The 21,892-nt window shown below is 42.3% G+C and overlaps 4 protein-coding genes across 4 annotated transcripts in view; 2 read left to right on the top strand and 2 right to left on the bottom strand.

Moving 5' to 3' along the window:
- Positions 1-187: 187 nt before the first annotated feature.
- Positions 188-4,361, top strand: LOC109467280 (centromere protein Q-like). Its single transcript, XM_019765227.1, has 9 exons — positions 188-275; positions 399-707; positions 1,557-1,701; positions 2,021-2,098; positions 2,284-2,356; positions 2,652-2,728; positions 2,919-2,988; positions 3,136-3,216; positions 3,457-4,361. The coding sequence occupies exons 2-9, from the start codon at positions 428-430 to the stop codon at positions 3,511-3,513; spliced, it is 861 nt and encodes a 286-aa protein (XP_019620786.1). The 5' UTR covers positions 188-275; positions 399-427; the 3' UTR covers positions 3,514-4,361.
- On the bottom strand, positions 4,361-12,543 carry LOC109467269 (E3 ubiquitin-protein ligase CHFR-like). Its single transcript, XM_019765216.1, has 18 exons — positions 12,319-12,543; positions 10,742-10,841; positions 10,262-10,371; positions 9,922-10,059; positions 9,655-9,704; positions 9,357-9,510; positions 9,063-9,237; positions 8,508-8,652; positions 7,835-8,071; positions 7,601-7,682; positions 6,965-7,363; positions 6,658-6,804; positions 6,429-6,512; positions 6,254-6,324; positions 5,991-6,078; positions 5,521-5,646; positions 5,061-5,136; positions 4,361-4,933 (listed from the first exon to the last, which is right to left on the bottom strand). Exons 1-18 carry the CDS (start codon positions 12,428-12,430, stop codon positions 4,894-4,896), a joined length of 2,334 nt encoding a protein of 777 aa, XP_019620775.1. The 5' UTR covers positions 12,431-12,543; the 3' UTR covers positions 4,361-4,893.
- A 423-nt stretch (positions 12,544-12,966) lies between these two features.
- Positions 12,967-14,435, bottom strand: LOC109462381. The gene is made up of 3 exons (XM_019758923.1): positions 14,276-14,435; positions 13,633-13,811; positions 12,967-13,344 (listed from the first exon to the last, which is right to left on the bottom strand). Exons 1-3 carry the CDS (start codon positions 14,372-14,374, stop codon positions 13,242-13,244), a joined length of 381 nt encoding a protein of 126 aa, XP_019614482.1. The 5' UTR covers positions 14,375-14,435; the 3' UTR covers positions 12,967-13,241.
- A 2,661-nt stretch (positions 14,436-17,096) lies between these two features.
- The window catches only part of LOC109467035 (somatomedin-B and thrombospondin type-1 domain-containing protein-like), a 12,557-nt gene continuing 7,761 nt past the window's right edge, over positions 17,097-21,892 (top strand). The window contains exon 1 of the mRNA XM_019764933.1: positions 17,097-17,877. Within this exon, the coding sequence (XP_019620492.1) occupies positions 17,646-17,877 (232 nt within the window). The 5' untranslated portion in view covers positions 17,097-17,645. The remainder of the gene's footprint in view (positions 17,878-21,892) is intronic.

The raw sequence follows: 21,892 nt of genomic DNA, 5'->3' as shown, positions 1-21,892 counted from the left end.
GTTATACTGGCGTCAGCTGTAATAACGTTATATGTACAATAACGCTTTATTAACTCAAATTTTGAAAGTAAATATGAAATCTTAAATGTAAAATACGAATAACATACATCAGTTATTAAAAGATGTCAGATATATTTCATTTTTCTGTGACACCCCTAAATACATAGTGGCTCATTCGAGTTGCATGCCGGGTAACATCCCGGAAGTTGGCGGTCGATTTTAAGATAATTTTTGACAAAACTCAAGATTTCTTCGCCTGTTTTTGAAGAAACTGGGTACGTTTGCTTTTCTTTTGAAGTGAAAACAGCTAAAGGTGTGCCTTTTCTCTCTTTTTGTCACTTTTTATGTTACTCAGTGTCTATTTTCACAGATTTATTGTCGTATTTTGCATTGTCTAGTTCGACGCCCGGCGAGCTTCTTGGTAAAGATGGCCAGAACAAAAATAACGAAGAGGCGAGAAGCTACAAGAAAGCCCACAGCCAGCGCTGACAGAGTTTCAGGCGGAAGAGTTGAGAGACAGAGAATTAGTGGTCGGACACAGTCGACGTCCTCCTCGTCCGGTTCTGATGCAGCCAAGAGACGTAAAAGAGCAGAAAAGAGGAAACACTCTGACTCGAGCTCAGACTCAGAGCCCAAGAACAAGGGAGGGGCAAGAAAACGTCCTACAAGTTCACGGTCGTCCGAGTCCGAATCGTCACCAAAAACAGGTAATCGTTTATAGCATAGCATTCCTTTCTGGAGAAGGTTTCAGAATTCTATCACCTTTGTTCAATGAAATAATACGATTAATCGTGATCACAATTAACTCATTCCTGTAATATAATACACTATCATTGTTAGCCGTGGCGACTCTTGATTCGGGCTTACATTGCATTACCCTCAGCAAGAGTCGTGGAAAGATCCATTGGCAGAACTGCACATTTCCCGTTGGCTGCACGATGCTCCGTTTTTGACCCGGTTTTTTGCTGTCCCGAGCTTCCCTACAATATAACTCCACAATTGGCCGGGTTGCCGATGCTTAGATCAGCCTAAATATTCCACAGCGCGACAGAAAAGTAGTAAAATAGCTAGTCGGCACAAGCTGGCGGCCATCTTGGATATAGTCGGGAATGTCCGCTACCGCCGTCGGGAACGCTCGGTAGCGTCACGATTACCGAAGCGCGACCGAAAGCTCTCCGATTATAACGGAAAGGCTACCGAGCATTCCCGACGGCGGTAGCGGACATTCTCGACTATATCCAAGATGGCCGCCATCTTGTGCCGACTAGCTATTTTACTACTTTTCTGTCGCGCTGTGAAATATTTAGGCTGATCTAAACATCGGCAACCCTGCCAATTGTGGAGTTATATTGTAGGGAAGCTCGGGACAGCAAAAAACCGGGTCAAAAACGGAGCATCGTGCAGCCAACGGGAAATGTGCAGTTCTGCCAATGGATCTTTCCACGACTCTTGTTGAGGGTAATGCAATGTAAGCCCGAATCAAGAGTCGCCACGGCTATATCATTGTCAGCATCAGCATCACACTAATCCAATCATTGTCTTAATTCTTATTAAAGCCAAGAGGAGAGGCCAGTCCAAAGCTCGTCTCCCTGCAGCGGAGTACAGGAAGAAGAGGATAACAGCAGCTGCCATGAAGAAGTGGAAACCCATCAGTTCTGAAACCAGGGCCATGACCTCCAATATCATGGATGCTGCAATCACGTATGTTGAAACTAGATAATTTTGAACCTCTCTGGTGGACGATTGAAGTACATTGACGATTCCAAGGACATTATGTACATGTACATGGTATTTTTAATGTCCTAGACAATTCAAATTTTGGGACCATTGTCATCTCACCTGCAATCCTTTTTTTTTTTATAAGGGGTGGACATTATAACTGGACAAGTTAGTTTAATTTCTCCCAACTTCTAGAGAAAGTAATTTGATTTGTTGTAAATGATAGGGAGGTTGCAAATATTAGCTGTATCTTCCTGAAATTCTTTGCAACTGAATCTTGTTCAATTTCACTTCCTATTAGGTCTGTGCTGAGTAGCATGAAGCCTGGACGAAAGGGGTTCCTTGAAGTGCAAGATCAGCTCAACAACTTGAGGGATGGGTGTGTTTTTTTTTACAATACTTGCCTCATTCCATATGACTAAAGGTTGCACAAAATAATAATAATGTATCCTTCATTCGTTTGATTCATAGTAACACTATCATTATGTAGACTGTAGTACAGATAGTCATTGAATTGTTGCTTTGTGAGCATATTCTGATTTTTGTTCTATTGATCATTTGTAGGATCTGTGAACATTTTGACACTGCCAAAGCTCCTGCTAAAAAAGTGGACTACAGTGCCATTCATGCTAAAAGGGTAAGGCTTTCATCCTTTATTACCTCACACAAGATACTGAGCTATGTAATGAGTCTGAAATTTCCTTGAATTGCAAATGTTCGCTAGATACACGGGCAGTACTAGTACATGTACATGTATTGTATCATAGCAAAATTGAAATACATCCGAAATTAAGATGTGTGTGTGATGATTACTGTACTTTATCTTGTTTTTCCCCAGTTGCTAGTTATTCATAACTTTTAGCAGCATTTTGTTGACAAAAAGTCTTTCTGTGTTGCTATCCAGTAATTGATCCATTTTCTTGTGTCTGCAGAAGATGATTCGGGAAGACTTGAAGATGCAGGAGGAACACCTGGCTGTCCTAGAGGCAGAGATCAAGCGGCTAGAAAAGTAGTTACACTTATTTGTTCATGATTTTCCTATGTTATACATTCATTCTATATTGGTGATAGGGGTGAGTACTGTGTCTGGGCCAGCTGATTTAAATCCTGAGTGGCCATGAGTTTTTGGTACTCTTGTTTGAACAGGTGTGTCTGTGGATGCTTGATGTCCACATTTCATCATGTGTCTTTTCTTACAGAGTTGTTTCAAAGAAGGAGCAAAAACTGGGCAGACTGAAAGATGCAGCAGAGATGTCTACAGAAATGCAGGTATTTATCATTTTTGCAAATTACATTGCAAATTGCGTATCAAAATGTTTGGTAGTCTTATGCACTACACTGGCCACAGTTCATGTATATCAGTTTGTTTTCGTATCAAAGTTCATCATTAACAAAGATGTTTTCTTCTGTTTGTAGCTTCACCCTATCCTTGAAGATCTTCCTGAACCATGCCTGAGCCTGCCTTCACCATTTACTGGAAACCATGCCGTAAGCCAGGTAGGATAGAGAATAGGATAAGTTCTTTCTGTGATAATAGTTTGCTTAGTCAACAAACAAAAGTGTATTTTAGTTATCACCATTGATAACTATCTACCACATGCTAAGATGTATAACTGCTAAAATGAGTTGACATTTGACAATGATTGCCAACTTTTGATGTATGGTTTATACCACCCCCAGCCTTGTGCATCATATGCCAGTATTGCAGAAATGATTCATGTTTGTTGTTTCTCCTAGACTACCACAGGAACTACCCCAGCACAACTGCTCCAAAGTATCCTCAATAGAGACTGAACATAGGGTGTCTCCATTCAAGATATGCAGGGATGTCAAGGCCTTTACTGAACTGGACAAAAGTATCATGTATAGAAAACATTCTGGGTTGTATGGTGAAGTGTTAAAACACTAGTAATTTTTGCACCACTGCATCCATCCTTGTAAATACTTACCAACAAGTCAAAGAAATAAATGAGTCACGAACTGCAGGATTTGTTTCAACAGATATTTTAGTATAAAGAACAATAACACCAACTACGTCTGATTATGATTTTGTTAAACCTTCAACAGCACCATTTATTGCTAACTACATATACATGTACATACAATGTATAGGCGACTCTGATATTTCAACATGTTTGGTTACGTATAGTGTTGTGGCAAGAGCATGCGTCTACAATATATTCTACAATGTAGTTCCATGATACCTGAGAAGACTTTAGATAAACATGCATAACAGAGTTGAGAAATTTGACGGAATGATCTTATGTTATGTACATAGCAACAAAATAATCTTGATTTGAAATTATCATGATTGTAAGAGATATTGTTATGGTGATACGATTATTTTGAAGCAGCTTACTAACTATAGTATACACTTAAAACATGGTGTTATTAAAACATTTCAACAATATAAAAAGTTAGATTTATAAGTAATCTATTGGTGATAAGACTGTTTTTTTCTAACTTTTCACTATATGTACACACTGTAGTACTAGTAGTAACATAAAGCAACTTTAGTGGTTCTTTTTGTCACAACATCAACTCTACATCTGTCTGTGTGTTTTTGGACCATAGTAAAAACACTGTGAACACTTGCTTTGGGACTTTTGTTTCTATGATCATTGGTGTTTCTTTATACTAATTATAGCTATTTTCATTCGGTTAATTCCTTGTTTTCTGAGCTCTTCTTTTCTTTGACAAGATAATGGCTTTCCTCAACACCACCGATGACCACATACCGGTAAGAGACTTCAAGAAGTCATTTTTTACATGCTGGGGCCACAATACCTCCAGCTTTTTGCTGAGTACATGTATCATGTTTGATGTTTGGGTGCTCGATGATGGCGCGGCAAGAAGTAATTTGCATCAGGGCTCAGGCCCATTGTTCTGCCCATTGTGTGTGTCGGGCCAGTCTAGCACCCCTGTTTTACCCTTTAGTTTTAGCATAAGTCCAACTCAAGTCACCAAGGTGACCAATTATTTGTGTCACACATTGTCATCACACTTATCCCATCCAACCAGCTACTCCCATCTTGGCCCCCGGACAGCATTTTAAAAAGCATTTCTTGTGACATAAAGTCTTGTTTTAGGCAGCTCAAAAAGAGTGATGAGAAATCTCTCCCTCCTATGAGCTCAGCACCTTTAGTGAAGCAACAGTGATGATATGTGGGAACATCATGTGAATCTGGTCTGCTCACAGATATGGCTGAAGTTTCTGAAAAATGAAGACCAAAAAACATGATGATCACAATATGTAAATTTACCATACAAAGGTATATAAGAAAGCAAGAACTATCAACCTTCTATAAATGTAATTCTCGTGAAAGTGAAAGATAACTTACTTGGCATGATGAGGTTTACTGTGTTGAGTCCTACAGTTCCTGCCCCAGTAACAGTCTGGTCTAGAGGTTGCTTCAGCTGCACACATGAAGATTAAGTAAAGACTGTGATACCCATGTGTCAAAAAATTCTACCATATAATAATGTAGGATATTCTCATTCTTTACCACTTTAGGTAGCAGCTTATATTCAAACTGCACAATAAAGGCAAGTGTATGGAGGAAAATATGGATATCTTTCTTTGCAGGTTTGATTCCCCAAGTAATAATAAACACAGAAATGTTAGATATGCTTCTTTGCAATCATGGAAAGTTAAACATACATTTCTACTAGTGGACTAGCCCCCTGCATGCAGTAGTGTAATATGTGCGTGTACAGATGTGTAGCCCAGGTACTAACAAAATGGAGATGGTTGCCCCCCTCCCCCATACACCAGTGCTACAGAATGGTTTTGTGCCTGACCTGGTAACTGGTCCGGTGGGATGTGACTCCTGTACTGGTAAGCCAGCTGTCTGAAGTTCCTCAGCCCACAGGTGTAACAGATCACTGAGTCTGGGGTGAGCGGGGAGGACGGCCGGCTGTTGGGATCTAGTAGGAGAAAAGAATTATATTTGTTGTCTCTTGATTGTGAAGCTCTTCATTCAGCTTTGCAATCAACCTTCTTGTAGGGACAACTGTTATGTAATAGTATCAAAGTGATTCAATTTTTGCCCTAGAGCAGTCAGGGATAAAATTACAGAAAAATGTTATCATGTAAGCTGTGATAGTTGATGCTTTTGCACATTTTTGGCACATAAGGTAGATATATAGCATCATAATTATGCCAGACTACATGATGAATACATATTTAAAGCTATCTCCTGCATCTAAAAAAAGTACAAAAGAATTTCTAGTAACATACATGTAGAAATGATAATGAACAGTACACATACCTGTGACAGTATACTCGCCAGCTGCCAGTTTTTCCATACATGTCTGAAGGACATCCCTCAAGGTCAGATTCTTGTCATCCAGGTAGTTCTGAGAACACAACGGCACATTTGTTTCCTTAAGTCATGTGTACATTCATTTACCTTCTACTTAGCTTTGCTTGATCAAGTAATATAGACCAAAGAAGTAAACTGTAGGAAGAACAATTCATGGTTTTAACAAAGGAATATGAAAAAGGCACTGCGTCATTGTTTAATAGACTCACCATGAAGATACTGGACTCATAGTGATTGTTGTTGATGAGATCATTGAGACATCTGCCATCAAAGTATAAATCTGGAAGGACAATAAGAAGAACATGTGTGTTAAATGTGTATACAGACATTTCTTTACACAAATACACTGACAGCCACTGGGTAAAATTCTGAAGATTTTTTTACCTTTGAAGTTGTTGAGACATCCTAAACACCGTGGGTTGTTACAGCCCCAGTACATGTGACAGAACACCCTGTGGCAGAGGGAACCTGAAACATAATAATCACCTTTTTCAATCTTCAGGATAAATAGATTGCTAAGCAAGATGCTAAGTTCTTCCACAGTTAGTTTTTGTCAACCTTTGGAATCAGCATTGGGAGACTAGTAAAGTCAAAATTGTGTATGGAGGCTTACACTTCTGTGGTGGGGAGGGGGGTGTCTCCCTGGTCCTGTCAGGCATGGGTTTCCAGCAGCACTGGCACATGACGTGGTTCTGGTTCACCTGGCACACAAACTGGCATGGCTCCGGAGGGGGAGGGCGCGGACCGGCCAACCTGCGCGCTGGAAAAAACAAAAGTCAAACCATAGCTAAGCCACATATCATTTGTATCTAAAACAAAAAAGGGAATAATAGCTAAACTTGGTGAAAGAATTATTTGTAGGTCAGAAATACTGCCTGTTATCAGTATGTTTAAATCATTAAGCCACATTTCTTTGCTACCTCTTTCTTCTGGACTTGAATCTGTAACTTGAGAAGCCTGAGATGAGGTGGACACAGTAGAATCAGTTCTTGCTGTTGTGGGGGCAGCAGCACCTGAGACAGCTGTGGCAGTGGCAGCTGTCACAGCTACACCAGGTGTTTGTGCTGTCCCTGCTGGATCAGGCGCAGGTGGAGCCGAACTGGATCCGAGAACGCGTGGATCGTACATGGAGATCCCCTGTCCCATGGATACAGGGGCTGGGACACCTGCTACACCGGTGGGTGGTTGCTGCATGACTTGTGTTACTGTAGACACTACTGTGGGCCCCACAACACGCGGGTCATACAGGGTGATCTCCTCTCCCATCCTCACAGGGCTCGTGGCAATACCTGTGGATACAGGTGGGGTGACCAACATGCCTGTAAGGGAAAAATACATCAAATTATAATTACAGCATGCCATTTGGCAGATAAGCATTTGCAGTTCACGCAGTTGAAAATGGAAAAAGGGTAAAACTTTTCAAGTTCATGAACCGAACTAGGGACTAATATGGTAGTAGGAGTAATGCTGAAGTCAAACTTGTGTCAATGCTGAAGTCAAACATTGACTTATATCAAGTACATCAGGAATGAGTGACAGTTCTGAGAACTTCTGACCTGTGACCTGGGCACCAGTGGTGGCAGACGTCGGTGGAGTGTAGTCAGGACACTGTCTACAGATGGTTCTGGGGGGAGGGCGCTGCAAATAAACACACATTCTGTTAATCTGTATGGTAGGAAAGATGCTCTTGAAATACCTGAAAAGCTGAAGTGACACGTACAAAAGCCATCACTTTTAATTGTCTTTTCAGGTGAAAATAAAAAAAGAATGGTATTAAAAGCTACACTTACTGTAGATACATGGTGCATTCCGTACGGACTATAATACGCCCGCCATCCTCTAGGGGTGCTGCCTCCACTAAGGCTGGCATCTTCATGCCCGGAGTCCGAGTCGCTGTATTCATCGCTGTATGACTCGTACTCCCGTCTGTGGTGGCCGTGTTTTGGGTACAACATGTCGTCTGTGATCTTGTTCTTCTTGTTCAACTCTGCCAGGTCTTCCTCACTTCTCTTCTTCTCAGGGTGATCCTGAAGAAAAGCAGTTAACAAAGCTTCTTAATCACCTTTCAGCTTAAGTACAGAATAAGAGACTATAACATATACATGTACATATCCTATTTTAGTCTATTGATGCCACAATGAATCCCTCAATATTTGTGGTGAAATTGTGGGTGTAGTCAAACCTATGAACTCCTCAGCAAGAGAACCACCTGGTCACTGTGGCCATTTTATGGTGGCCCTAAAATTTTTCCCATGATCAAAGCAATTGGACTCCTGTCCAAAGTGACCATTTTAAATCTCTTGAGTGGTCAATATGGACAGGTTTGACCGAATATATCATAACCTTACATCTGTAGATTAATACTACACTGAAAAAATCCTTCTTAATTTATAAATAGATGTCATTTACATCCTCACCAGAGGGAAGACAAATTGTAGTATTACAGCAAGACTTAGTCTTTACCTTGAGGTAGACCTGCACCAGGTTGTTGACGATGTGGTTCTTACTGATGCGGTCCACCTTGTTGCGACAGGAGGGACACAGGTTGGACATGTCCATCCACTGGGAGTAGCAGCCGGCGCAGAACGAGTGCATGCACGGCTGCAGACTGGACATGACAGGAGAAACACATAGGTATAAACATTGGGATTGGCTGCGACAGGCTGAATAAAAGTTCTAAACGGAAACTGCTGTATGCAACTCCGGATGTCTCCGGAACTGAGGTGTGACTGTTGTGTGTTAGATGCCAGTTAGCTAGGGGAATGAATCCACTCTACTACTAGTACAATGTATATAGGCATTGGGATTGACAGACCCAAAGTCAACCATAAATGCTGCACTCTGACACGTAAGAAAGGATGCTGGAGCTACATGCTTTGTTCAAGCCCACCTCAGACATGTTTTACTGGCTCATAGTGAAGAACCACATAAGGCCACATAAGACAACACCTGCAGCCATAAAATCAGATCTATTTCAGAAAGTCAATGAATAGAAATATGTAGTTGAAGTGCCCTTACCTGATGCAGTCATGCAAGATATCCTGACACACCCCACACAGAAGGGTCTCTTCCATTTCATCCCGTGGGGGTGGCTTTGGTTTGTCATCTTTAGACCCTGCAGCACCTTTTTCCGAGGATGGCCCAGCTACCTGAGAATCCCCCCTTGGAAGAGTGGTATCTTCTTTTCCAGTGTCTGGCGGTGTAGAAAAATGATTGTGATTTATGATTCTTCTTTTATATACAAAATCGTGACACAAAATCTGGAAAGATATGATAGAGATTGTTTATATCAACACCTGAAATACAATTTACCTTTGCTGCATTGTTGTACAGCTGATGTACTAGCAGCGCCTCCAGTGGCACTAGCTGGAACTGCAGCACTAGGCTCACTGCTGGTCTTCTGCTGCATGTCACCCTGTTTTGCTTCCTCCCTGGCTTTCTTGGAAACTGGCTCACTTTCAGAAACCTGGCATGGATAAAATCAGTAATCACTAAGTCAATCATCAACCAACAAGTGAGAAGACAGCTGTATCAAAGGCATAGTTTAGACACATTTCATGTTGAACAAATAATGTACATTTGTGTTTAATTTGTTAATATTTTTTCTCACCTCTTCCATCTGTCTCTTAGCTCCACCACTGGCACCACTGGCTTCTGAACCTGTACATAATGACACACAAAAACACTTGTGCTAAGCATAAGAAATTATCTATTTAATTATTACACGTCTGTCAATGTCTTTATTGTCAATGCTCCTTAGTTAATACTATACAATGAAATTTACTGTGTCACAACTATAGATGTTTGGTATTGTGTGCATGCCCTCAGTGTCACTACCACACTACCCTGTCTCTGTGCCCCCCTCCCCAGAACTCACCCATCTCTGTGTTAGGTAGTGTGTAGTCTATGGTTGACCCCTCAGTGTCACTACCATACTCCTGTGTAACATCAAGCAGAGATTCATCCTGTTCTTCCTCTTTTAGCTTTGCCAAATCCTGGAAAAGGTATGCTATGTCTGAAAAAACAAATAGAATACAGCAACATTAGCACTTATGTAACCGATGCATATACAAAATGTAATACATCAATAAACTGCAATGTTAGTAACACACTTGACCAGAACAGAACTGGCGAATTGGTTTGAGTGTAAGACACATGTACTTATGGATCATCGTGTATGAGAACTGTACTGAAATATCTCTTGAGTTGTTCCTTACTTTGCTCAGTGTTGTTCTTCTTGAACACGATGTGGATCTCATCTCCATGGTTCAGTTCCCACTTCTGGCCCTTCCCAACCTTGGTGTTGTTGATCATGGTTCCATTTGTACTGTAAACATAAAACTATTCATTTCAGTGCTTACCTATGTCTTTATAAAAAGTTTTGATTTATAATCTATTCCCTTTCTTTATAATAAGGAATTTTAAAGACTGTGAATGCCCAGTGTTAAAGGTGACAGCCACTGAGACATAAACAAAACACATCAGACCAAGCATATATGTCCAGACATCTTTTGTTTTACATTTGACACCTGACATCTTTTGTTTATGTCTTGGGGCCTTCACCTAAGACATTGTGCATGTGCAATCTTAAACCTGAAACTCCTTATCGAGCCTTTATTGTCAGACATCCCTCTCTGTTAGTCAGTCTCAAAAGCAAAAGGAAGGAAAAAGAAAAGCATGATGTGAAAGATGCCCACCTTGTATCCTGTAGAAAGACCTTCCCTGTTGTAGGTTCCCTGAACAGTGAGCAGTGAGAACTGGACACAAGCTTGTTCTCTGGGAAGGTCATATCACCAGCTGAAACAAAAAAGAGACAATCATGGCATAAAAATCATGAATCAAAATATTTTTCTGCATATGGGGTGCCTGGTGTAGATGGTGGCCAGAACAAGACATTCATATGCAGTATTCTCATTTGTAAAACTGTTACATTTGAAAAACAGACAAAATGAAATGCTAAAGTAAAGAATATAATATATGGAGTTTTCCTAAGTGGATTACATGCAAAAGACATGTCACTTTCAAATCCTTGTATCATCAGCATCATGAAATATTGAAATCTAATAAAATTCAGGTAAAATGACATTACAGGGATAAAAGCCACCTCTCAATATATCATTTTTGACATTTTGGGGTTACCTCCTGGACATAGATGAAAAGGGACGTCTAGTGATATTATTTATATGACAGGGCTGAAAGATCAGAAAATAGATTACTGTATATCTAAATTCACTAAAAAGACTGTATGAATTTCAAAGTACAGTGCATTAGTACTAATAATGTGCATCACAAATATGTAATATTGTATACAAACATCACTTTTTCAAATATCAAGGAATTCTATAATACTAAGTACTTTTTCTTAATCTTATATTATTATAATGACATTTTATAGTCAAGTGAATTATTAATGCAATGCACAGAGAATCACATGCATGTTGTGGCATGTTGAATATCATATGTCTGTGGTATCTCTGAGTTTACAGTTGAACCGACGATATCAATACAATGGGAATTCTGGCAGCTGTTTTTAGTGCAGTAAATTTACAGTGGAGATTAGCATTTTACAGCATTTTAACATAATATGGATGTTTTCTAGTAAAACTGAAGGTACAAAAAACAAACAAAATTGTGCACATGCCAGAAAACAACTGATAAAAATACTGCACTTCTCTCTAATTGCTGTACCCTTCTAATCACTATGCAAATGACTGTCAAACAATTAAAGAAATTAATCCGGCTTTCATTGACAGATGATTTAGATAAATTACACCCACATCAATAGGTGTAATGTGTTTTACTTGTAATGGAAATGAGAACACATTATCTGCTATTGTTTTCTCCTTTCTGAAAATTTGTCTGTGTACACTTCATCTTTTTTTTTAATGCCAGCTCTAAATTTTTTTTAGCCCTTTTGTTTTTGTTTGATGGGGAGTGAGGTGTCCGGCGCCAAAGGCGTTTGCCCGACCAGTGCTCGGGTGCTTCACTTCATCTGGCTTTTCCCGCTTTCCTGACAAATTCCCAGGTCGACAATGATTGATGAACCGAAACAAACGATGAATGTTAATGCCTCACACCCAGTTTTACAGCATTCATTTCTCAAACGCCTGATGATATTACCGATACAGAGACGCCCAGGTAGGATAGAAAATAGTCTCTTCGTTTATGTTTTCGTTCCCTGAGAGCTGAAAACAATCCCGCATTGAAGAACCAAACAAAGAAGCACCGCAAACAAAAATTGAGACCAAGAAAAAATGCGGAAGAAATCGGATACCTCTCCTTCCAATGGTGAATTTGTCCTTGTTGATGGAGACCGGCGCCGAGTCTACATCTGTGGTGCTCACCAGCTGTGCCCATGGCTCTCTGCCTTCCGCAGCAGCCGACATTTCGCGAAAACGTTCGGAAAACGAAGAAGAAACAGGGAGAAAATGTAGCTAAGTGTTGTTCTCTCCCTCCTTTTTGTCAGCTGGGGAGGTCAGGGGTCACTTTTGAAAGCATGCAAACATAAAGTGTATGCAGGGGTTTGGGCAATTTCACGGGGATAATTATAACCTCATGGGCAAACTATATAAATAACAGCTACAATTAAAAACATCAACGATGTTCATGAACAATTTTGCATATGTATATGCAATGCACTTTGCTGTGATTGAAAATATGTTGCGTTGTGATGCGTTGAAACGCGGACAAGCCCTAGCAAGTCAGCTGACCTCAAGTAACCTTGAAGTACTAGCAATGCAATAGCGCCACGTTGTGACCTAACGTGTAACTGCAGCTAAAATAGGTGACGTCAAAGCTAGTCAAACGTAATTTGCACTCCGACGACTTCTCTTGGCATTGCTGCTCATAGCAAGATATGGTTGTGAGCCTTGCATCCCTGACTTCTGGCGTTCGACACATAACTCCACAGTCAAGTTTAATGACAATGAACTTTATTGCATATTTACGCCCTACATGGGCCAAATGCACTGAGGTACAAGGATAGAAGGAACAAGTGTTACATTGCTGTGCTACATCTATATCTACAGGATCTCTTCTCTCTTTTTGAAACATGTATGAACAAATTTACGATCCAGAAATCTAAGTCTATGATGGGCTCATCGACAAGAATACATTGAATTGAAAATTTGACAAACTGGTAAGTAATTCTTATGCATGATACAGAAGTGTGCAGATCCTATTGAAGACCAGTCTGTCTCAGTATCCACCGTACCAGTCCGGAGGAGGCACCCACTCTGACACTGGTCTCCCTTCAATGGACCCGACGTTAAGGGGTATCGGTGTGATCGACATGATGCACCTTAAAAACAGAAAAAGATACGTTTTTACTGATCATTGTTTCTCGTGGCAACCAAGGTCTTCGACGACTCCACGCTGTAATTTTTTTTCAACATTCAAAGAAAACAATACATAGTGGTGACGCACTCAAGCGAAATACACTATAGCCGATATTAACGTCACCACCATACAAAAATATCAAATGGGTAACGTCGCTGTAATTTGCAAAATCAAGTACTCAAGTTTGCAAATAAAGTAAAAAAATAACTTATAAGAAGAGAAATATGTGAACTACAAAACGTGCGCAGACCTTCCAGGCTTCACGCCAAGCTCTCCAACCAGGAAGTCTTGGATCCCTTTAGACCATTTTTCCTTGTCTCCCTCGTTACTCAGCAGAACGTCTGCCAAACGCACGTCACTGTACACACACTTCTCACCGGACCCGCCAAGGAGCAGGCGTTTGTTGACGCGGAGTTCGGAAAGGATGTACTATGCAAGATAGAAAAACAAAAACATCGACAATACTAGTAGTCTCACTTTAGCCGATATGTTACACAGATCAAAGCCTGTACTGTACATCAAACGAGAAAACATGACATAGATTCTGTGAGTTCCTGTCCCTGCAGTTTCGTGGAGTAAACGTAAATCGTAGCACTGAGGATGTAATTCGTAAATAGCCGTATAGGTTTTGAATGGAAACACGGCGTCGCCATTTTGGGCTATGCCAATAGCTTGAATATTATCAAAGGGGCGAAGGTCCATGATTTGTTTCCCAACATAAAAGTAAGAGATAGAGGACAAGAAAGGGAAATCGTACATATGGGGGAGAAAGGTACATGTACTTCACTACTGGTATGCCCCCTCCCATCGTCAAGGTTTTAAACACATTATTAGTCGCAGCACATAGATCACGGGGCATGATCACGAACTGTACAGAGTGTATACGTACTTACCCCCTCATGCATTTTCGAAATTTCCGACATGAGCTTGGACAGCTTGGCGTCGAATTCTTGTGGAACGTTGAAGTTGGCTCGAACGAGAATGTACGGCATTTTGTCAGATTTCGAGCACAGCAGTATAGTAACAGAACCGTCGGAGTGAAAGGACCTTGAACCAGCGGAGGACGTGACATGCAAGCGAGTTCAAAAGTTTAACGGACTTTGGACTCGTGGGGTTAAAACTCGTAATTACGTGTGTGGGGACTAGCTAAGCTAGTCATCTCTCAGAACATATTTATATGTAACTGTTACATGTATACACATGTATTCATATTTTATATTCATGGAAACGTTCCACTTGAAGTGAAGTATTGTTGTCGGGTCCGCCTATGTGACTGGCTGTGTTTCTGTAGTGCAGTACCTGCGTGTTCTGGCAGAGAGCGCCAACCGCCTGAAGTCTGCCATCTCTGATATGATTGTCTCTTTATATTGTTTCCTATCCTCCCTTGTCTTGGTAAATAACCACAGTTTGAATTTCCACGCACAGAATTGTATACACGAAGTCGAAAAGCAAACTCTGTGAGAAAGGCGCACTGTATGGTTATTTGCTATACAATGATCAGTCACCTGAGTCTGAGCTAACCTATCTGTACAAGATGTCAAGAATATAGAGAAGCGTACAAAAGGGCACACACGTGCAGAATTCGAAATGGACAGGGACGGGGTAGGCCAATATATCTATACCCATATACCCATACCGTTTATGGTAAGCCCACCATTTTTGTCTTCTTTTCTATAAAGATTTCTCTGCAGATTATGAACTCTTAGCATTTCAAATAGCCTAGCTCCATAACGGGATTCGTGGCTGAACTTTTTGTTGACTTATCCTATGTATTTCTGATTGTAGATCAAGTATCTCATTACTACTGGGTCTAGATCTCTGCTCAGTAGTGATCAGAAAATTAATTTGCAGTAAGAAAACAGCACATGATACGCCATCAAAAAAGCCACGAAGCCTAGCCTGCTACCCAGGAGGCTTCACACAAGTAGCGGCTGGTAGACTGATCAATTAGGCGTGTAATCCGCATGTCACGCGTCATTGTGCGGGGCGGATCAGCGTGTCCCCTGTCAGGGTTGTCGTGCACAGAACCTGTCAATCAAAATATCAACATTGACAAATCAACGTCACAAGTTATTCTGACCAAGGACAGATGATAGTCTGTCCTTGTTTTGGCTAACGTCACTGATCGGTACTTACACGTCCATATGCGTATAAGAAATGGTAACGCTACAAAGTATTTTAAGTTTTGTCAAAAGATGACGTTTATGCTTAGTGGACTTCCGCATACATACTCTCCAAGCAGAGGTTTGGGTTATTATTGGCGTGTTTTAGGCTTCTTTTTAATCGGGGTTTAATCGGGCATTCTTTTTTGCACGGAATTTTGTAACTGGGTTGGGTGAAAAAAAATCCAGTGCAAAAAAAAAACAAGTAAAAAAGCCTAAAAACACGCCCAAAATAACCCAAACCCCTCCTTGTGCCTTGCACGGGAGGAACTAAGTCTAAGTCTAAGTCTCCTTGGAGGGTACCTCCATGTTCTTGCTGGCAGATGCCACATGATGACGTCATAATCAGACGATCTTTGTCGTTCTGAGTCAAGTGCGCCAGGAAGAGAAACTCCGGGGGTCACGTCATAATTAATAGTATCCTGGCTAATTGTTAATTTGCCCACCTGGGTTCACAGACCGCCCGTTGATAATTTAACCATAGCGTCTTTGTGCTACAGCGTAACTTGTGCCTTGTTGTAGCGGGGTGGGTGATCCTCTGGGCCCGAGGTGAGGTGGGGTCGGCGCCGGTGAAACCGCTCCAGGGCCCTTAGATCATTAGGTGTGTTCTTCGGCAGCGCCAAGAAACCCCCCTGAACACCCAATTCATCATTGTTATGATTGTTTAGAGACACGCTTTGAGGAGAATCCTTTGAAATATACAGTTGACTTGTTTTCGAAACTGTGCCAAACCCTGTCAACTACATGTATTACACAGTCCAACTCTGAGCATGTTGGACACTTCCGTTGCTGACACACAGAACGCCCGAAGGTACCAGTCATAGCACTGGAATGAACATGGTGTTTATTTACTTACAACTTCAAGCAGTGCCAAACTATCATCGTTCGGCTAGCTTAGTCACAATTTAGCACTTGCAGAGCATACCTTTTTAAAAATATAACGTTGTAACGTACGTAGTATGTACCGTTAAGAGCAACTACTACTTTTCCTGTTCATACAATCTTTGACTTACAGTGAATTGTTCAACAGTGTGATGTTTTTGGTCTTGGTAGATGTTGTCATCGGGCGAACATCTGCCAGAACAGAGAACCAACATCCGATATCCATGAAAAAGTAAACATCATCCGCCAGCATGTTTCGGGCGTGTGCCAACCGACCCTTCCTCACACAGGTGCACCGGCATGATTGACACTTCCTGTGTACGACAAACCTGCACCCCTCACGCCCTCTTCCCGCGTCTTTTCAACTCATGTTATCGTGTTATGATGTCTACCGGATGTTTAACATTTAGAGTATAGCAGAAGAAAAAACAAGATTAAGAAAACATGCACACATGCACATGAGATAATAGTAAGAAAGTAAAGATACTCGTAACATGTCGATTTTTCATTTATTGCGACTGAAATGCCATTTGGCAACTTTTCATTTGAGTAAATACTAGTAATAACCCCACCCCAAAGGGCAGTAGTCATGTCCCATTGCTGGGATCAATCACTATATAGACGAGTACAGCATGAGCGATCTCCCCCTCTTGCAGCATAAACGGATCTCCCCCAAGAACAGTCCACACACACACAGAGCCAACCGTAGAACAATCAGCTGCCCGACCCCAGCTGAGCGGGTGTTTTGGTGACCAGAGATCCGGGGCGCACCCCCTTTTTCAGAAACACCCGGCCCAGGAAGTCCCCGGAGCGCGTCGCCAGGCCGGCGCCGACCATGACCGCCTGATACCGCAGGATTCCGTGGGCGACAGCGCACACTGTCATCTCTGAATCACGGGGATCCCCGAGGACATCGTTCCAACTGGAATAGCACCAGCAAAGTTGAACAAGTACCAAACGGACTGAGGTTGCAGTTTCACACAGGAGTAGAAACTTTGGGTTGGCCCCTTTTTTGGACTGAGGATTGCTACATTTTTTTTAGCCTTGGAGCAGATTTCTTCCAACGCAGTCTACTTCCTCAGTTACATAAAAAACTGCAGGTGACAGGATCCGGGAAAATACAGTCATCGTCTTAACGACTTCCTAAGCTACTGTACGCTTCAGAGAGGTGGTGTTCTTTCGCCAAGTTTGCAGCGCCTTGTTCTAGCTCTCAAAAATCATGTCTACCATCGTGTGCCTTCTCCTGGTGGCGTTTTCCCTGCTCCAGTGCCTGGTGTGGGACGTCGCGGCGACTTGTTTCAGCTACCCGCAGAACCTGTGCTGTAAGGGGAAGAACAACGAGTGTAAGACCAGCGGCCGGCGGCTGGACGGGACCGTGGGCGCGTGCTTCTGCGACGAGAACTGTTACGTGATGCGGGACTGCTGCGCAGACTACGAGAACGCCTGCCAAGGTGAGGAAAAAAAAAAACTACTCAAAACTTAAACTGGACCGTACGATTTTAGCACAAATTCGCGATGTTATAGGTCGCATAGCATTCAATGTTTCTTATACACACGCAACATATTTTAACTAGACAATCTGTCACAAGTTTTTCACATCTGGGTGCAAGTACATACATCGTTTGGGTTTTTGGCTCAGCGTCCTTGGTAAAATTGAACTAGGCTAAAGTTTGACATGTAGCTACGACCTAAAACTACGCCCCCACCAGAAGTTCTCTTGGTGTGTATATGTTCGCGTGCCGGTGGTGAGACTATACTAATCTTTTCTCGCTATGTCCTGGCAAAACAAAGCGATGGATAAGAGGTTCGTTTTAAGTGTTATTTTGGACAGACAGCTGCGTGTCACACGAGGACGGCTGTCTTTCTTTCCGCGGGGAAAACGTCAACACGTCCGACCTACTGAGCGTGTTGTCCCCCGGATCGTCTTCCCTCGTCCGTTGTCGCTTGTCTCTCCTGTCAGTCAACCCAATTTCTTCATCCCCTGCTTCTCTACAAATGTCGCGAGGCGTTTTCCTGAGCGAACGGTTAAGTGTTCTTACCAAATTGGGCGCTTTCTGAGCTACATCAATACAATATTTTCTTGGCGTGGGAATCGGCTCCTGCAAAAACAAGTTATTAACCACAACACAACGTTAATTGTTGCTGCAAGGTTCAGACAAACAGTTCAACAAAGTCTCGGTATTTGTACGGGGCTGGCCATTGAAACCAGAGCTCGGGTACAAAGAGACCAGTCCTTTTCAACGTTTCGGCGCTCTCTGGCAACCGTGTTTGCGCAGAAGAGTTGGGGAGAAAAGAAGTTCAAGGGGGAGGGCTGATGATCTCTGAAAAGCTCGACGCGCTCGTGTTTATTTAGTCTGAGCTTCAGAGCACTTGAATAGGGCAATGTCAGGCCTAAGAAAGGCATAAACTATGCTGACAACTAAGTGGTCCCTGGATTCCATTTTGTACTTGACTTCTCGGCGTTCTTGTCAAGTGGGGGTCAAAGACTGCCCCAGGACAAGTCACAGTCACATGGACCTCTGCGTGATATCGACGTGACAACCCGTTAATGGTTATGGGAACTGCTGTCTTTCTGTCTTCTTCTGTCTTTATACTTGTTTTCTCTTCTTTATCTCTTGCTTTCATTGTTTCTTTTGTTGGTGGCTTCCTTTCTTCTTGTTCTTTTCTTTTTCTTTCTTCTATGGTTTCTCCTTTTCGTTTCATCTCCATTCCCACATCTCTCTATCTCTTTCTCGTCCTTTTTTTCCTTCATTACTTTTACAGTCACTGTGCAGCGTGGACGGCACAATCATCCCTATGACGTCATCTTCCAATGATACCCCCAAACCTTCTAGAACCCACAGGCACATATTTGGCTACAACGACCAGCTTCTCGTATATCAGTCTCCTAGTCCGCCAAGATTTCGCCGTCCCTTGGCTGTCTGTCATACTGTGGGATTGTGACTAGTGTAACTTTGCTTAGGATCTACCTAGTCGAATGCGTCACCATCTGGCCATTAGGGTGGGAAGTGGTGTGTCATACACAGAGGGAGAGAGAGGGAGGGAGGGAGAGAGAGGGAGGGAGGGAGGGAGAGAGAGAGAGACTGTACCGTCATGTATGATCGCAAACAGCAGAAACACGTACACAGAATTCTCCTGAGCGGATGCGTGGTCTTCGGGTTCCATAGCATGTATCTATAGCAACATTTTCACTGAATCACACACATCCCTCTCACCCAGTCACCCTAATTTCATTAAAGCTCCGCGAATGTTTAATAACTTCCGTCCTGTGATCTTCAGTAGCTGTGCCCTAAGGTCCAGCCACCCACACACCGGTCCGCGACGCTTTCATGTGAAACGTCAAGTCAGTTTGATAAGTGGTGTGCAACGTGTAACCCAAAGTCCTCCGGAGGATATGGCTTGCCAATGTGCTTGCAATGCACTTCATAAATCTGACAAGAAAACCTGGTCCGACTTGGACCTGCTCCAGACTACAGAACAACAAAACCCATATTGTCCTGTCCGAGAATTGTTCAGTGGAATAAAGTTCACTGTACGGCATGCAAGTGGTGTTCGTCCGTCAGTATGACTAGGTAAAAGAATAGCCTCCATCGCAGGCTTCTTGGCTGTTTTTGTGGCTTCTAATGTCCTGTTTTCTTACGCTAGCTGTAACTTACGTTTTCTAGCTGAATTTCGGTACAAAAATAATAACGGAGAGACAAATCCCAAAAAAAAACTTCCACCAGAGGCCTGTTATGGAGGCTATTAGATTAACATGTGCATTAACATGTACATAAACGTCACAGCAAAGAAAGATACGGTAGAATGAAAATCTTCAAGATACTAGTATTTAGAACTTTACCACGAAATTCGATCACCGTACCAGTGAAGTTCAGTTTCACCCACTCAGCCTACAGGCTGCTGGCGCGGCGCCGAAGAACGTCCAGTATTCGACTGAAATGTGGCACGAGTGCGTCAGTGCCAATAGGTCCTGTCAATAGAGCACAGGCGAACTCAGAAACACTAGATATAAGCACGCGGTCGTGGCATTTGCGGACTTCTAGTTACCTTCGCCAAGAAGGTTATGTTTTCAGGGGCGTTCGTGTATGTGTGTGTGTGTGTGTCTGTCAACACGATAACTTGAGAAGGTCTTGATGGATTGTCTTGATACTTGATAGGTGGGTAGGTCTTTACGAAGGCCCACAACGACACTTCCACAGCGCGCTTCCAAGGTACCTTCCATAGCGCGATACTGCGAATATTCCACAGCGCGATTCTGCGAATCTTCCACAGCGTGATTCTGCGAGCCTTCCACAGCGCGATTCTGCGAATCTTCCACAGCGCGATTCTGCGAATCTTCCACAGCGCGATTCTGCGAATCTTCCACAGCGCGATTCTGCGAATCTTCCACAGCGCGATTCTGCGAACCTTCCACAGCGCGATTCTGCGAACCTTCCACAGCGCGATTCTGCGAATCTTCCACAGCGCGCTGCCAAGGGACCTTCCATAGCGCGATTCTGCGAACCTTCCACAGCGTATTACACGAGGCCCTAAAACCCCTCCCCTATTTTAGCGGACGGTCCCTTATAGCCAGCTCAGATACTGTACAAACGTAATCATATTTCAACCCCTATTAAAAGGGAAATGATTTATTATATTAAGTACGAATTTTGTTGTGTTCTTATTTTCTTTTCCTAGCGCACTGGACCTAAGGTTTCTTTGTAGGCTATTCTCTAACTTTTTTTTTACTTTGTGTGACTCAAGAAGTATAATTACTAGTAATAAAGATCATAGGTCTAACATGACATTGTTTTTTTAACATCTCTACATCTATTCAGCATGAAGAGTATTCTGCCCTTATGGGTTACCTGTCAGAATGTATCCAGATGTCTGTATCATAGAAAACTTACAAAAATGAAACACTTCACTCTTTCTTTTACAAAATTTTATTGATCCTTACAAACAACATTTTGCATGATATGAAGGTGTATTTCTTTAATTAACACTACTAGTAGGTTTAATTGATTTTTTTCTTGCTTGAAGTTAGAAAGAAAGATTGTAAATGGGACCTTCTCTTGCATAAACGAGTATTGTCTTTACTAATGTCACTGTTAGGACTTCAATATCTCTTTTCGTACACTGCTTTGTTTTTTTCCACTATCAAGGTCCCTTGGCAGCGTGCTGTGGAAGGTCCGCAGAATCGCGCTATGGAAGGTCCCTTGGCAGCGCGCTGTGGAAGATTCGCAGAATCGCGCTGTGGAAGGTCCGCAGAATCGCGCTGTAGAAGGTCCCTTGGCAGCGCGCTGTGGAAGGTTCGCAGAATCGCGCTGTGGAATACCGTGGCCGACAAGTACAAAATTTTACACCGCAACTTTTCGTGTTTTACACCGCAGCTTTTGGTGTTTTACACTGCAACTTTGGGTGTTTTACACTGCAACTTTTTCTGTGTTTTACACTGCAACTTTTTCTGTGTTTTACACTGCAACT

This window comes from Branchiostoma belcheri, unplaced genomic scaffold (genome assembly GCF_001625305.1).
Source record: "Branchiostoma belcheri isolate BF01 breed outbred unplaced genomic scaffold, Haploidv18h27 scaffold1, whole genome shotgun sequence".
NCBI lineage: Eukaryota > Metazoa > Chordata > Leptocardii > Amphioxiformes > Branchiostomatidae > Branchiostoma > Branchiostoma belcheri.
Note: the sequence above shows the minus strand (reverse complement) of the source record. Positions and strands in the feature narration are given on the sequence as shown.